Raw genomic sequence first — 16,002 nt, forward strand, 5'->3', positions numbered from 1 at the left:
TTTGTCAATACAGTGAATAGCTGTCAGAGGGAAATAGAGAAACTTAGAGCTCGAGAAAGAGACGTGTTTATTCATTATCAGATTCACGTGAAAAATGGCTGGGCACATTCAGTTTAGGCCGCACCCCCAAACTTGGCTTCCCACTCGTTATTGGCCTTCTTCTGTCGGTCCCAATCCTTCTTCAGCTTCTTCAGCTGACTCTTGGGGACGTCGCTGCCGTCCTTCATCTTGGTGGGCATGCCGTCGGCGTCCCATTCGCTGTATCTCTCGTCACTCCGATACATGTCCTCCGCCTTGGCCTTAGCCTTTTCCCACTTCTCCTGATCCGCCTTCTCGCGCGCCAATCGCGCCTCCTCCTTGACCCGCGCCTTCTCGGCCTCCTTGGCGGCCTTCTCGTCGCGCGTCTTGATCAGCTCTGCCGCCGGGATGAACTTAATCAACGAGGGTTGATTGTCGGGCCTGTCGTCCAAGTAGACGCCGAGGTTGGTCAGGTCGTAATCGCGGATTCGGTCGCTAAGAGCTAGGATCGGCTTCTTGGCGTCAGGTGAAAGGGTGGGCGCAAGGCGGCGGAGTTCGTCTCTCAAGCGAGAGACCGACCGAAGGTAGGGAATACCCAGTTGCTCAGGGTCTCTTACCCTGACGAAGTAAGTGTGTCGAATTCAGCATCGGGCGACTGCGAAAGAAGGCTGGTGATGGCATCTGATGAGGAAAGGTTGAGGGCTTGTACATCCTTGACAACCGCCGCACGAACATCCTGATATGGCTTCACTGCAACAGCGGGTTCCTGGTTGGCTGCCGCTGCCGCAGAGACCCAGCCCAGTCCGTCGTACGGTGGCTTTGCATTGGCATCCAAGCCAAGAATGCCAACAATCTTTGTGATCCATCTCGCCGACGCCTCCAAGGAAATCAGGTCCATATCGGACTTGTGCTCAGCGATATGGATGTTGGCCTTCCGGATAAGCTCCAGAATGGCGCGCAGTGCTTGAGGAGTGTCAAATGAATTGACCAGCCCAGCCTCGAGATCCTTCTTAGCCTGGGCCAGATCAGCTGCCAATCCCTCTGTCGATTTATCGCTAAGTGAGAGATCCTTGACGCCGCTCTGAGCTGCCGTTGTGCCACTTGCCTCTGCGAGTAGCGACTTTGTGTTGATGAAGAAGTTCTGTCAAGTCAGTATATGGTCAGTAGCCGAGAAGAAGCAAGACACTCACATTCACTGCACTCTCCCAGCTGTCAGCTTGGGCCCGCATGTCGGGGGATATCTCAACCCCATCGTTCCATCTACCCAGGAGGAAGACAATTCGCATGGACCGAGCTGTATATGTCGAGGCCAGTGCATCTTTGATGGTCTGGAAGTTCTTCAAGGATTTGGACATCTTCGACCCCGAGATGGACAAATGTCCCATATGCAAGAAGTAGTTGACCCAGTTGTGCTCATGGCCGTGCTCGCAGTAAAACGCTTCGCTCTGCGCCAGTTCGTTATCGTGATGAGGAAAGGCAAGATCAACACCACCAGAATGAAGATCCATACGCGAGCCGAGGTGGTCCGAAGCCATCACAGAGCACTCAATATGCCACCCAGGTCTTCCATTGCCCCATTTACTGGGCCAGTAGGGCTCACCAGCCTTCGACTTCTTCCACAGGGCGAAATCACCCGGGCTCTTCTTTCCTCCCAAACTCTTGGACAGAGAACCTTCACCCTCCTCTTGCAGGGCCTTGTCACCTCGGCAGTCTGGCCGCAGTCTCGCATACGGGTTTCCTGCCTTTTCGAACGAAGTGATGTCAAAGTACACCGATCCCTCAGCTTCGTATGCGTATCCCTTCTCCACTATGCGCTCGACGAACTTGGCGATTTGGGGGACGTACTCAGTAACCCTCGTGACGATATCCGGGCGGAGGACGTTGAGGTTGTCCATATCGTCAGTGAATTCACCCTCCATGAACTTGGTCAAATCGGTAAACATAGACTGGTCGCTCGTATCAATGGTTTCCTTGTACAGAGAGTCGAGGTAGGGCAAGAGAATCTCGTCCGCCATGCCGAATACAGAGTTTTTGCTCATAGCAATAACTGCTTGCGTCATGTTGCTAATGTGCATCTTCAGCTTCGCTTCGTCGTCACCGGGCTTCCCTTCCCCAGACATGGTCCCCCCAGCCAGGACCTTGCCATAAGCTGCATCTCGTCGAGGTATGTAGTTGTTGATATCGAGTTCCGCGCCTTCGGAGTCGATCAGAAGTGGGAGATTGCTTTTCGCATAAGCTTGGAAAGCAGCCTTTGCCAGTTCAGCGACCTGCTCATCGGAATAGCCCTTCTTCTTCTCAAGATCGAGCAATCGTTGTCTGCGAGCTTTGATGATGATCTGGGAGAGGACTATTAGCTACAACGAGGCTTTTTCTACTTGCGGGCGTGTTCGCAAGACATACTTTGTCGTCCACATCTGTAAAGTTCATGACAAACTTGACATCAAATCCAAAGTAGTGCATCAAGATGCGACGGATGATGTCGGTCGAGACATAGTTGCGGGCGTGGCCCAGATGGCTCTGATCGTAGACAGTCGGGCCGCAGGCATACCAGGAGAGCTTGCCCTTCTCAATAGGGACGAAGGGCACCGGCCCGCCAGGTTTCAGCGAGTTGTGGACTTTGATCGAGTCCATGATAGCGGGGTGGGTCGCGATGCCTCTTCTCGATACTACCAGTATGCGAGAACGGAAGATGGCGGGCTGGGGCTTGATGCGACGCAAGAGGAGGTTCATCAAGGCTTAAAAGGGTAGAAGCACGCCCCCAGAGAAAGGAGAGGAGTTTGGGCGGTGGTGGAAGGGAGGGTTCAAAGAAATGTGTCACGTCGAGAGTCAGCTCACGGAAAGCAGCATCTAGTGGTGGGAGCACCAAGCCAAGAGCTGCGGGTTCACTACGAAATACGAGCCAAAGTACGGAGCAGGGAGCAGCAGTACATAGGAATGCGACCTGCATACGAAGATGTCGCGATTCCGCAGCGCCTGATTCGGCCATTGAGTCACTAACGCCGTCAGCCTTGCATTGTGTGGGCTGTCGCAGGCACTATTGGCCAATAAAACGCAGTAAAACCATGGTCCAGCTTGGCGGGGTAGGAAAACCAAAAAGCACCCCTCGTTTTCATGTACCCAGTACCCGCTGCACCGACCCTTTCCTTCAGCCTTTCTTTCTTTCAATTGAAGCTCGGTGAAATTTTTGGATAGCAGCTTCGCGACAGCCAAATTTTAGCGGAGCGGCTTTTCTCCTTCACCCTCCAACCAAGATTCTATGATGGGCGCAATCTCTCCCTTCCTCGAGCCTGGCACTCGGACCAAAGCCGATTCGCTTGCCATTGTGCATCTCTCGCGCGACAACCTTCTGCCGGTAATCCTCCAAGAAAGCAAGGGTGAAGTTGACGGTTATGCCGAGGGCTCGGTCATTAACACGCGATTCGGGTCTTTTCCGCACACGACCTTGATCAACCAGCCATGGGGCGCCCAAGTCCGAGCTTCCATCGTCGATACCGGCTCGCGCGGCCGTAAGAGGAAGATACAAGAACAAGAAACTGCCCCTGATGATTCTGAAGGAGCCGGCTCTACCACAACACCAGGACAGGCTACGCCTAAGGGCCTCGAGACTGCCTCTAGTGGTTTCGTTCACATCCTCCCGCCGACGCCAGAGGTATGGACGACGAGTCTGCCGCATCGAACCCAGGTGGTCTACACGCCAGATTACAGTTACATTTTGCACCGGATACGCGCGCGACCTGGCATGCGGATAATCGAGAGCGGCTCGGGCAGCGGGAGCTTCACGCACGCTTCGGTACGAGCCGTGTACAATGGGTATCCCAAATCAGATGACGACGCAAGGGGGAAGGTTTACAGCTTCGAGTTCAACGAAGACCGATATCAAAAAATGGCAGAGGAGGTGGAAGCTCACGGGCTCAAGGATCTGGTCAAAGTTTCACAACGAGATGTCTACAATGGCGGCTTTTTGGTGGACGGTAAAAGTCCCAAGGCCGAGTGTGTCTTCTTGGACTTGCCGGCCCCATGGAAGGCGCTACCGCATTTGTCCCGGAGCAAGCCGGCTGGCGTAGAGCAGGACACGCCCTGGATATCACCTTTACGATCGGATCGAACAGTTCACCTTTGCACCTTTTCTCCTTGTATCGAGCAGGTGACCAAGACTGTAGAGGTCATGCGTCAACTGGGCTGGATGGAAATCGAAATGGTCGAGGTTTGCCACAAGCGAATCAATGTGATGCGCGAGCGCGTGGGCCTGAACATGCCCACAGATCGGGGTTCTAACCTGTCTCCATACGATGTGGGCGAGGCAGTGCAGCGGCTGAAGGAGGTTGAATCGAAGTCTAAAGAGTTTCACGAACGAAACCAAGGTGGCGAAAACGGAGATGCAGACGTCGATATGGACGATGCGCCAGAAGCGCAGAAGTCCAACGGCACTCCCTCCAAAAGCGTCAACGAATCCAAGGCACCCGTTGCCTCCGCTTCGGCAAAGCCATTCATGATGGGCCGGCTTATCCATAGAACGGAGCCGGAAATCAAGACGCACACATCGTATTTGGTGTTTGCCGTCCTGCCACAAGAATGGACCGAGGAGCAAGAAGCGGCAGCCTTTGCCAAATGGCCATGCGGTCAGGAAAGCAAAGTCATTGGCAAATTAGACAAGGAGTCGAGGAAGAAGGAGAAGAGGGAGTTGCTTCACGCTAAGAGCAAGAGTAAGCGAAAGCGAGGCAAGGATGCGGAGGCGGGAGGGGCTGTAGAAACCGAGGTCGACAACGAGAAGGAGGCCAAGCGGTCTAAACCAGATCCGCAAGTCGCTTCTTCTTGAGTTTGTCGTGCACAGATAGTACCTACATTACATATGTGTATATGATAGAAGCATCGATATATTGATACCCCAGTTTGTGTACTGAAACTCGAAGTGCATGGTCAACACGGAAATAGATGGATGATCCATGGCGTATGCTCATTCATTGCCATTGATGATCATCTTTCCCCACACTGTCAGCGAAAACAAGCATTGCCAAGATGCGGGTGGAGCTTGGCATCGGCGGTTTCAGAAACAACAGCCCAAAGCTGGATTGATCAGTTGTGACATGACAACATTCGGCATGTACATAACATTTACTAGAGCCTCTAGTCTAGTGGCCGACCTGTGCTTTGGATAAAACTCGACACCGCCTCTGGCCAGGAAGATTCGTGAGTTGGGTGACGGGAAGCTGTATTCCCGGTAAGTTCTGAGAACCCTGGCCTGGGTCCCGGTGTCGAAGCCCTGGCATTGACAGCTATAGAGTCGATGAAACAACACGTTGCGGGATGCTGACAAGCTCACTGATAACAGGATAGTCGCAGGGCCTGCATGCATTGCTGACTAGGGGCGAAGCGAAGGGGTTGAAGGTTCAATCCAGCGCCGGTCCGCCAATAGATGACGCCAGCATAGCCACGAGGGCCACGAGGGGGACAGCAATAGTTGAACAGTAGATGGGGGCGGTGGGCGGTGGGCGGCCTTCGCAGTTCCCAGCGCCGGCCCCCCGGCAGGACGAACTGTGATGCCAAGGCGGGGTTGGTTCCCATGTCAAGTTACACCCTAGGTCCTGGCTAGTAGCGGTGCTATTAGCTCAAGCGACGCCATATCATCAACCATCACCAACCAATAGTCTTCCGGCCACCGATGTGAACGGGAACTGTGAGCTCACACACTGTGGTCGGATCGCGTGAGAATGCCACTGTGCACGTATTCATGATCTGATGTCAGCGCTTCCGGAGACGTTCGGGTTGCAGGGTGGAATACGCCACTTCGTACATGTGTATATACATAGTACTACCACCAGCAAAGGCACAGCACCGGAACCCGGCTTCTCTATCAGCTCAGGGGCAAAGATCTGATCTGGACAGTGGAGATGGGGTGTGGAATCAAGCTTTATGGCACTCCTTTGGGGCCAGCGCCCGTGCCGTTTAGCCGCGATGCGACCACGATGAATTACGTAGTCCCATGGATGGATTGCTATACTGGGAAGTAGAAAGTGAGCTGGCGTTTCGAAACCGGAACCCCTTCACATAACAAGCTTACGAAGCATCTGAACCCTGGAAAGCCAGCAGCAATGCGTTCGGTCGTCCGCTAATCCAATAGTCGCCCGGGTACCGGAACTCAATGTGATGCCACTGGCGGGACCGGCGAGAGCCAATGGACTCTGGCTATTCACACATAGTCCTACGTAGCAATGGCCTCTTATGCGCATGATGATGGCTTAGATCTAGACCGCAGGCCAATGATGCTACTCCCGTCGTCCCAAACACATTAAACTTGACACCGCCTCCTGCCATCCTTAGTCGAAGATCAGGCTAGTGTCACTGCTTGCTTCCCACAGACACGTACACAGTGGGGTTGGAAGTCTATCAGCTATGACTTCTTGTAATGTTATGTCAGCAGAATGCGTGTTTGGCACGCACGTAGTGAGTCGCTCTGGATATAAGTAAAGCTTTCTCGGCCGGCCCTTTGGAGTCTATCTTCCTTAGACTTCATCATTCCTACCAACCATCAACCACACGATACATCATCATCCCTTCCACCAACAAGCATATCGGTTCCCCGTTCTAAACAACCAACCAATAACAGTCAATATGTTCGGATTCGGTACGTCTTGTCTCCTCGATACTTCCATTGGGACATTCCTGAGGAGCCCATTGTCGCTAATATCACCACAGGCGAGGCCAAGGAACACCGCGACGATGTCTACAGCGATGACTTCAACCCTCAGAAGCATGAGTCCTCCTTCCTCCACGAGGCCGTCGCCGGCGGTGCCGCCTTCGAGGCAATGAAGCTCTTCGAGGACCGCCAGCGCAAGAACGGCGAGGTCGTTAACCATGGCTTCGCCAAGGAGCTCCTGGTCGGCATTGCCGCCGCCGAGGTCGACAAGCTAGCTGAGACTAAGGGCATGGACTATCTCGACAAGGAGAAGGCCAAGCACCAGGCCAAGAAGCAGGCCGAGCACCTGTACGACGAGCAGCACGGCCAGTACGACGACTACAACCCGTAAGTGTCGACCACAACCACACAGATTGCAAACCCTTCTCCTTTATACCTAGGTAGATGTTGATATTAACGGATTTGTCTTGCAGCGAGCGTAACGAGCGTCACGAGTCCATGAGATACTAAGCGGTAATCTTATGATCGTTGGGGTCGGGTCGTATGCCACCACGTTGGCATGAAATGGTTCCAAATCTCAGTAGATTCATAACTTCTTATGAAACACAATATAACATCGTTAAACATCTGCATTTACTCGAAATTATTCATGTTGCCTTATGTAGGGTCGAGTTCGGTACCCTCTTATGATATTAGAACTGCCGTGAATGTGGCGGGGCGTGTGTTATTCGCATCAAGCACATGATGTTAACGATTGCGCCGATATAGCAAATATAGATGTCTCATTATCGCAGCAACCAAGCTCTAATTCAGAATAAGAGCTACTAGTTCGAGTTCTAATGACAATTCCCACTCAAGGTTGGCGCCACAAAGCAAGACAGCTAAGAATCGGATGTAAATTATAGCCGCAGCAGTTTTGCTGGACCAGCCTGCACATTGAGCTTTTCAAGCTCATCAGTATTCAAGTGTCGACTTATTACTCTGCCGTAATCTTCACGTGAAGAGACACGATACACATAGCTATTGCCGCTCAGGGGGCCACTGCTCTGTGGACAAAATGGCAGTAATGCAACTTTTCGGCGCGCAACTGCAAAGCAAAAGGAAACAGGATATATAGATAAGATGGCAATGAGGCCATCGGGATTCAAACTCTCCATATCACTCACGACGTACTGAGACCAGAAGACCTGAACCATGTTGCGCATGGTTGCCCATTACGAGCCGCAGAGAATGAATTGACAATACTTCCTATGTGGTTTAACCCTGGACTTGGACGATTTCCGTATAGTAACCAACATCCTTGCGGTTTCCAGAGTTCGCAGTCAGACATGCGCCTAGCCAGGTGATGACCGATGACGGCAGCTATCCCGCTCATACTACGATAAGGGGCCATGTATTCGCCTGGCAATCAATATCGACCAATTTATGTCAACCTCATCCTGCTTTCGGCGTCGAAGGGGCTATGAGGAGCTGCCGGAAGCCGCGTTTGGTAAGAGATAAATGGATTGCGCAAAAGCACCACATCTAAACGCTTTATTTGACCCTGTGATTTGCCCCAAACGCCATGGAATATAACAATCATGACTCTATCGTGAGTGAACTTGTCGCTTATCCCCGCGGGGCTCCACGGCCACTCGCTCTCGCCCTGCTAACAGTCGCGCGTCCTCTGGCCAAACCAACACCACGGCCTCGAGCATTTCGACTTCGGAACATGGGTGCGTTTCTGGTGGTATACTTGGTTAGTAAAGGGTTCTCCCTTTGGAAGGGTCGCAAGGTTGGTCCATACTTTAACATGTCGGGTACAATGAAGAAACGCACGTGGCTGCCGCGAATGTAGACCTGGTCGAGATGGCTGACACGCCCGTCGCGTGCGGTGACGGTGATGTCTTTCAGCTGCACGTTCATGTTGTCCTCGGCTAGAAAAGGGTTTAAACGTTAGCAACTGGCGACAGCTTCTGGGGGACTCGGGAAGGAACCTACCCTCCAACAGCTTGCCGCGGTACGTCTGGCCAGACGTGATCTCGAGGGTGACGATATGACCCTGGGCCTCGTTCAGGAGCTTGATCGGGATACCAATTGTGGACGTCATTGTGAAGTGATTTTACGGGCGTCGAACTGATTTGAAGTGGTTATCGATGCGTGCTGCAGTATTCGTCGCGCGTCGCGTAAATTGTTGCTGTTTCGGCGGCTGGCGGTTTCGATCAATCAATCAATCTTCTAGGCGAGGCTGCAGTTGAGTTTAAACATCTGGAGCTCCCTCTAGCTTGCGTTGACCACCGACCACAGTTTTGCCGGCGACCTGCTCACCGAGATTGACCGCCTTCCTGTTTTACTCACCTAGGTGAACACCGGGCCTTGGGGCCTTTCCGCCCTTGAGCTTGACCCCTGCCAATTTACCCCACCAAAGACGGAAGCTGCCCCTCCATTGAACCAAACCCGATGGTTTTGCGACAACCAAAAAGTTGACTCACATCGATCGTCTGACTCGAAACGAAACGATTGCTTGCTGCTTACATCCTCTTGATCATTCGCAACAGCAGTGACGCCTGCACGCCTGACCGAGAGCTACTTTCGTTTTCCAAGCGGTCGCTACGAGCCTACCATCCACGATGACAACCGAGCCCGAGGCACCCACCCAAGCCGCCCCGGCCGCTGCGCAGGATGCTACCGCTGCCGCCCCGGCGAAGCAGCTGGTCGACCCCTGGAACGTGGCCGGAGAAATGGGCGAGGACGGCAAGGTCAAGGCCATCAACTACACCAAACTCGTCGAGGAGTTCGGCACCAAGCTGATCGACCAGAGTCTGCTGGACCGCTTCGAGCGTCTGACCGGCCACAAGCCTCACCGGTTCCTGCGACGCAAGATTGTCTTCAGTGAGCGTGACTTCAGTCTGATCCTAGACAAGTACGAGAAGGTATGCGCAAAGGACACAACATGGTTCCTCAAGAACAGGCAATGGATCAGTGGGAAAGATTGGCTGACAGGGGGTTGGCTAGAACGAACCCTTCTTTCTGTACACTGGCCGAGGGCCCAGCTCCGACAGCATGCACATTGGCCACACCCAGATTTTCGATTTCTGCAAGTGAGTAGACTCTGGCTGCGTTATGCCGGCCTATAATGGTTCAACCAGGGCTAAACATACGATTAGATGGCTGCAGGACGTGTTCGACGTGCCATTGATCATCATGCTCACAGATGGTAAGTCTTTGAAACGTGGATATGCTCTTTGCCTAATGCTAAGATATGCGCAGATGAGAAGTTCTTGTTCTCGGATAAGCGTTCGGTTGAAGAAGTCATGGGATACACCAAGACCAATGTGAAGGATATCATTGCCATCGGTTTCGATCCCGAGAAGACCTTCATTTTCTCCGACTACGATTTCATGGGCGGCGCATTTTACAAAAACATCACCAGATTCTCCAAGCTGGTGTCTTACAACACTGCGCGTGCTGTGTTTGGCTTTGATGAGAGGTCAGCCACTTCGCCATGATCCAGACTCAGATCATGACCTTGGATTGCTAACGAAGAGTAGTTCCAATATTGGCAAGATCCACTTCGCTAGTATTCAAGGCGCAACGGCTTTTGCCTCTTCTTTCCCGCATATCTTTGGCGAGGATGAGAAATACTCCAACACCATTCCTTGTCTCATCCCTTGCGCAATTGACCAGGACCCCTACTTCCGTCTGACTCGAGACTGTGCAGCTCGCCTGCATTACGCCAAGCCTTCGTTGATTCATTCTCGCTTCTTGGACGCCCTTCAGGGACCTGGATCGAAGATGTCGGCCAGCATCGATAGTTCCGCGATCTTCATGACAGACACATCCAACCAGATCAAGAACAAGGTCAACAAGTACGCTTTCTCTGGAGGCCAAGAGACTGCCGAAGAGCAGCGGAAACTGGGTGGCAATCCTGATGTGGATGTCTCGTACCAGTACCTGCAGTTCTTCATGGAGGACGATGCCGTATGTCATTCCTCGCGTTTCTGAGATGAATAACATATTAACAATCACTAGGAATACGCAAAGATTGGCGAGGCCTATCGCAAAGGGGAGATGTTGACTGGTGAGGTACGTTGGAGCAGTCTACCCCTGAGTCCACCATATGCTAACTTTGTCGCGATCGATAGCTCAAAGCCATTTGCATAAAGCACTTGCAAGAATACGTGAAATCTTTCCAGGAGAAACGGGCAACTGCTACGGATGAGGTGGTTGAGCGCTTCATGTCGCAACGTCCGCTCAACTGGAAGGGCAACCCGCGTGTCGAGAGGGTCGTTCCCGTAATGGGCAATGCAGGCAAGGGCGAAGAAGATGGCGCCGGCGGCGACGGAAAGATGACCAAAAACCAGCTGAAGAAGCTCGAGAAGGAGAAGCAGAATGCGGCTAAGAAGGCTGCTAAGGCCAAGGAAAAGGAGGACGCCGCGGCCGCCAAGCAAGCGGCGGCATAAAATCTACAGCATGTAGAATCCAGTATATTTGGAAAATAAGAACAAAACCACGTGGTCGGTCACCATCTGTCTAGCCTAACAAGCTGCAGTTCAGTTGAAAGATGCGATATGGTTGTCTCTTCTGGGGAAGAGAATTCTTATACTAACCAACAAAAGGGGCGTGGGAGCTACTTCTTGTCGCCTACAATAACCAACTTCGATTGGAGACTGTTGGTAGGGTCAATCTTCTGGCCACCAACGGCGGCCTTCTCATCTGGACAGTACAGAGCAATGAGGCCGAGCATGACCATTAAGTCCTTTCCTAGGAGCTATCGAGTTCGATAAAGACCAGGTTTGTGGGCGACAAATTGACAGCTAGATGCCCAATCGGTCCAAATGAAAGAGGCCCTTTTTTTTCTATCACAATATGACATGGACAGCGCAAGGACTCTGACCTGGTCTACATAGAAGAAGTGTGCACTGCTGACTTGACCGAGGCATACTCTCTACATTCGGCGTCTATCCCTCCGGCGCAAGTCTGCATAGTATACCTGACAGCCTTGCATGCATGGGCGAGAAAGCAAAAAAGCGCCTCCTCCATGGGTCGGCTTGCATGTCTGCCTACATGTACCCTATGACTCTCCTCTGCTTACATGAGGGGAACACGCAATCCTGCTGCAAGCATAGCCGGCCCCCAACAAGCTTCAAGGCACACAATGGACAAAAGTCTCGGGGGCTGAGCTGAGAGGCCATTATTTCCAAGTCCATTTTTTAGGCCTCTTGCATATCACGGTCAAGTAATGTTGATGGCAGGCATACTCGGTAGATGCACAACTAATGCATGGTCCACGACAGGCCCGGTCTTTCGTTGGACTTCGATTTCCAAACCCTCCCTTTCTCAACTCCTCTGCCGGCATTCCTTCCACTCGGGTTTTGCATGCAGCATGCTCTCATGGACTTATCCAATCACCCTGGTTGAGGCGCTATTGCGCCATTGAATTGGGCAATCAGCAAGCTTTTCCAGGCCTTTGTTTCTCAACTCACAGCTGCAAGCAGGTTCCACGTCTGCCAGCACATGCCTGCCTCCCTACAGGCACCGATACACAATATCGGAGAAGCACGGGTGTGTAGGTGGTGGCCTCTGTCTCGGCGGAGGAGGAGAAGGAGAAAGAGGAGATGATGGTGGTCGTTGCTCGTAAGAGGCCAATAAATGGCCTCATATTGATTCCCTTTTACACAGCCAGAAAGCCAACTTTTACCGCAATCATCTGTTCAATACATAATGTTTCCCTCAACGCCACTCCCATACCCTGCCCTTGGTCCCATGGTGTCCCCCTTTCCGCTACATGACTGACAACCTTTGCCACCCTTGCTCAATTGTGATAACCTGGGGGGGGTTTGCCCAATACCCAGCGTGTGACAAGGCGAACAATTCTAGGCGTATCACGACACCATTTAAAAGGGAGCGCCTCTGTCATCATCTTGCAGCTTTTCTGCTGTCCTTCTCCCAAGCAGCTGGATCACGGATTGTCGCAATAGGATATCCAGCGAAGGATACCCCGAACACAACCGAACATGGCCAACAAAAGCCATCATACGAAACGTGAGAGCCACGATGCTAATCACAACAAGTCGCATCAACAACCACAGCATCAGCAGCAACGTCATCATGCCAAGCCGGGACCTGTCGGGATGAAGAATCCAAATGAGTTGCAACCATCCTGGTCAGCTCCGGCAGTCGCGCAACATTTTACCTACTCGGTACTTCAATCACCAGACGGTATGTGTGTGCGCGTGCGATCAGAATAACACAGCTACTCATCCCCTGGAGCAAAGTCCATCACAACTAACGAAAGAAACATCTAGGACAACCAATATCTTGGAGGATATCAGGGATTTCCACGATGGAAAACACATACAATACCATGCCGCGAACTTACCCGTCATACCCATCACCGCCTAACCTTGGTGCCTTCCCTGGGTGGACGGGCAATCCATCGTCGTCGTGTGGCCCACTGTTGACGACATACAACGTCCCCACCACCAACACTCAGCAGCTCAGCGGCAGCACCTTCGTTGGCGCGTCACCTTCATTGGCCGATCGTGGAGCTACTTATGCCCATGCTGGTTACACACAGGCAGCGATTGGCTCCGACACTGGTGCTCCCAACGACGGCGAAGGCGAAGACGAATCAAGTGCTTCCGATGCTTCGGCGCCACATTCAGAGGACCACGGTAAAAAGATGAAGAAGTTATCATCTTCGAGCCACAGGAGTCATCATTCGAGCGAGCCCAGTCGGCACCGGCGGCACAGGAGTAGGTCGGCAGTGGCTCATAGGGGGTCGGCGCATGAGCAGTACCGGCAGGCGAACAAGGCGGCGCGGTCTCTGCAAACAGTCGCAAATTGGCTGGTCAACGACTCGAGGTCGCGCTACTAGTAAATGGCTATTGGCAACTGGCTGGCTGGCTGTCTGACTGGCTGGCTTGTCGGCGTTTCGACAACTGACGCTGGTTATTCGAGCATCGGAAATAGTCTTTTGGTTTCATCATATAGATATTGTAGATACACGTAGCAGTCAGTAAGTAGGATAGTGGGTGATTATGAAGGCGATACTCAAGAGTTCTATATAATTTATTTTATTCGCCTTTCTAGCGTTCCTATTGCTACCCCTCCACCCGAGCAATAGTCTTCTTCCACCACGCCTCCTCCTCTTCGTGTGCCTTGAGCAGGTTCTCCCCCCTTGCGGAACCCGTGCCCCTCGCCGGGGAACTTGACGAGCCGGACCTCGCCGCCGCGGGCGCGGATGTCGTCGTACATGGTGTAGGCCTGGGAGATGGGCACGACCTTGTCGTCCTCGCCGTGGCAGATGAGCAGGGGCGCCGTGATGTTGCCCGCGTGGTTCACGGGCGACCGGTCGCGCATCACCTTCTCCTTGTCGGCCTCGGTCATGTCAGGGGTGAAGAGCAGGAAGTCGACGTAGTGCGACTCCATCTTGTGCGTCTCTTGCAGCAGGAGCTTGACGTCGCTGATGCCGTAGTAGCACGCGCCACCCGCAAACAGGTCCGGGTAATGGCACAGCGCCTGCAGGACGCTGTAGCCGCCCGCGCTGCCGCCGCGGATGCCGACGCGGCTCCCGTCAATAAGAGGAGATGATGCAGAGGAGGATGAAGACAGGTGCCGCACGCTCTCGGCGATGTCGTCGACGTCGATGGCGCCCCACCGGCCGTTCAGCAGCTCGCGGTACCGCTTGCCGTGTCCGTCGGATCCGCTGTAGTTGATGGCGAAGGTTGCGTAGCCGCGCGAGTTCCAGTACTGCATCGACAGGTTCAGCCCAGGGCCCGTGTGGCCCGTGGGTCCGCCGTGCGACTGCACGATCAAAGGCGGCTTGGTTTGGTTAGAGCCATCAGCAGGACCCTCGTACTTCGGGTTGTGCGGCGGCCAGTAGAAGCCGTGGATATCACGCTCCGGGCCACTCTTGGCGGAGAAACGGATGTGCTGGGGCTTCGAGAATATATCGGGGCTGAAGATCTCGTCGTTCGACTGCCAGATCCTGGTCACCTGTGCAGGGGTGCTCTCGCGACGAACGTCGGAGAGATCAATCCGGTACAGAGCTTGCGGCGTTGCGTCGCCGCTACCGATGATGAGGAAGGACGTGTCTGACAGACGACATAAGCCATCGTAGGTTATCTCCGAGAAAGGAAGCGAGAGGTCACGCGTCTGCAACGTTTCGGGATCAAAGGCGATCACCTTGTCGGATCCGTTCTCTGTGGCGACGGCGATGACGCAATTTTTCGACAGGATCGCATGTGTATGACTGTTCTTATGTGAGCACTCTTATTGTATTGTTCTCAAACGCGGGTGCTTTGGCGGGGGCAACTAGCGGAGATACAGACCTGCCAATGAACATAGAGGCGCTGCCGAACTCAGCCTCCTCATACCCCTTGAAGTCCAGCAGAACAAACTCCCTTCCACCTGGTCTACGCCGGTAAAACTGGCGATAATTCGTCTTCTCGTAGCAAAAGTAGAGATAGCCGTCACAGCCCCAGCGCGGCTCCGTGATGGTCATGCCGCCCTCGCCAGCAACCCACTCCGTGCCGGATGAGACACCCTTCGTATCGTCCCAGTCGGCCCAGTATAGCTTGACGCCTGACCAGGGCATGTCGGGAAAATCCCACTGCACCCAGGCGATCTTCTTGCCGTCCGGGCTGAAGCTCGGATACATGTAGAAGTCGGCGCCGCTGACGATACGGCGGACCTCGCCAGTGGCGGTGTGGATCATGACGACGTAGTTTTTCACCTGGTCTGGCACGGAGGACGCGTGGTCCTCCTGCACGGCGAGGACCCAGGGCGAGTCCGGGCTTGGGTGCGCGGCGAAATCGGCGTAGCGCAGCGTGTCGCTCTTCTCAAGCAAGCATGTCGCCTTCTGAGAATCTACGTCCAGGATCTGCACAGTGCAGTCGCTGAAGTTGGAGAAGATGATGCGCAGCCCATCCCCATGGCCATGACCGTCGCCGTCGCCGGGGAGGGAGGAGGCGGGTGCCAGGACATCGTAGGCACCGCCGCCGTACTCGTACACGCGGCTGCGGGCGCTGTATCCGGCGGGCAGTACGGTACGACACGCATAGTCATCACCATCCTTTGTGGCCTCAACGATGTAGTAGATGCCGTCGGGGCGTGCTTCGGTGAAGAAGATGCGCCCGTTTCGGCTCTGTAACACAGGGGAAGAGCATGATGAGCTTGACTCTGCTGACACTGGAGCTAATAAGTACTCACGCAGGCTCTAGGGGAGAGCAGTTTGCGGCTCCCGCGGAACAGAGCTTCTTTGGTGATGCTGCTCTCCCATTGTCCGTAAGGCGCCTGGATCTTGTCTTGGCTTGTGCCCGCCATGATGTCCAATGCGGCTTTGTTGGTGATGGTAAGTTGGAAGA

The 16,002-nt window shown here is 53.6% G+C and overlaps 7 protein-coding genes across 7 annotated transcripts; 4 read left to right on the top strand and 3 right to left on the bottom strand.

The window, feature by feature from the left end:
- Positions 1-113: 113 nt before the first annotated feature.
- PG998_005184 (cysteinyl-tRNA synthetase) lies at positions 114-2,649 on the bottom strand (the record flags this gene model as incomplete). Its single annotated transcript, XM_066872002.1, has 4 exons — positions 114-579; positions 636-1,159; positions 1,209-2,354; positions 2,419-2,649. The coding sequence occupies 4 exons, from the start codon at positions 2,647-2,649 to the stop codon at positions 114-116; spliced, it is 2,367 nt and encodes a 788-aa protein (XP_066732099.1).
- A 628-nt stretch (positions 2,650-3,277) lies between these two features.
- On the top strand, positions 3,278-4,834 carry PG998_005185 (tRNA methyltransferase complex GCD14 subunit; the record flags this gene model as incomplete). The annotated part of the gene is made up of 1 exon (XM_066872003.1): positions 3,278-4,834. The coding sequence occupies one exon, from the start codon at positions 3,278-3,280 to the stop codon at positions 4,832-4,834; it is 1,557 nt and encodes a 518-aa protein (XP_066732100.1).
- Positions 4,835-6,627: 1,793 nt separating this feature from the next.
- PG998_005186 (uncharacterized protein) lies at positions 6,628-7,043 on the top strand (the record flags this gene model as incomplete). Its single annotated transcript, XM_066872004.1, has 2 exons — positions 6,628-6,640; positions 6,712-7,043. The coding sequence occupies 2 exons, from the start codon at positions 6,628-6,630 to the stop codon at positions 7,041-7,043; spliced, it is 345 nt and encodes a 114-aa protein (XP_066732101.1).
- A 1,217-nt stretch (positions 7,044-8,260) lies between these two features.
- PG998_005187 (small nuclear ribonucleoprotein sm d3) lies at positions 8,261-8,741 on the bottom strand (the record flags this gene model as incomplete). The annotated part of the gene is made up of 3 exons (XM_066872005.1): positions 8,261-8,375; positions 8,439-8,568; positions 8,633-8,741. The coding sequence occupies 3 exons, from the start codon at positions 8,739-8,741 to the stop codon at positions 8,261-8,263; spliced, it is 354 nt and encodes a 117-aa protein (XP_066732102.1).
- A 520-nt stretch (positions 8,742-9,261) lies between these two features.
- On the top strand, positions 9,262-11,094 carry PG998_005188 (tRNA synthetases class I (W and y) domain-containing protein; the record flags this gene model as incomplete). The annotated part of the gene is made up of 7 exons (XM_066872006.1): positions 9,262-9,564; positions 9,647-9,732; positions 9,799-9,848; positions 9,902-10,121; positions 10,183-10,612; positions 10,664-10,717; positions 10,777-11,094. 7 exons carry the CDS (start codon positions 9,262-9,264, stop codon positions 11,092-11,094), a joined length of 1,461 nt encoding a protein of 486 aa, XP_066732103.1.
- A 1,883-nt stretch (positions 11,095-12,977) lies between these two features.
- Positions 12,978-13,511, top strand: PG998_005189 (uncharacterized protein; the record flags this gene model as incomplete). The annotated part of the gene is made up of 1 exon (XM_066872007.1): positions 12,978-13,511. One exon carries the CDS (start codon positions 12,978-12,980, stop codon positions 13,509-13,511), a length of 534 nt encoding a protein of 177 aa, XP_066732104.1.
- A 230-nt stretch (positions 13,512-13,741) lies between these two features.
- PG998_005190 (uncharacterized protein) lies at positions 13,742-15,961 on the bottom strand (the record flags this gene model as incomplete). Its single annotated transcript, XM_066872008.1, has 3 exons — positions 13,742-14,888; positions 14,968-15,782; positions 15,848-15,961. Coding segments are annotated over 3 exons (2,076 nt in total), but the record flags the coding sequence as incomplete, so codon positions are not given.
- Positions 15,962-16,002: the final 41 nt, after the last annotated feature.

Source organism: Apiospora kogelbergensis, assembly GCF_038363985.1.
Source record: "Apiospora kogelbergensis strain CBS 113332 chromosome Unknown utg000003l_segment0_segment0, whole genome shotgun sequence".
Classification (NCBI taxonomy): Eukaryota; Fungi; Ascomycota; class Sordariomycetes; order Amphisphaeriales; family Apiosporaceae; genus Apiospora; species Apiospora kogelbergensis.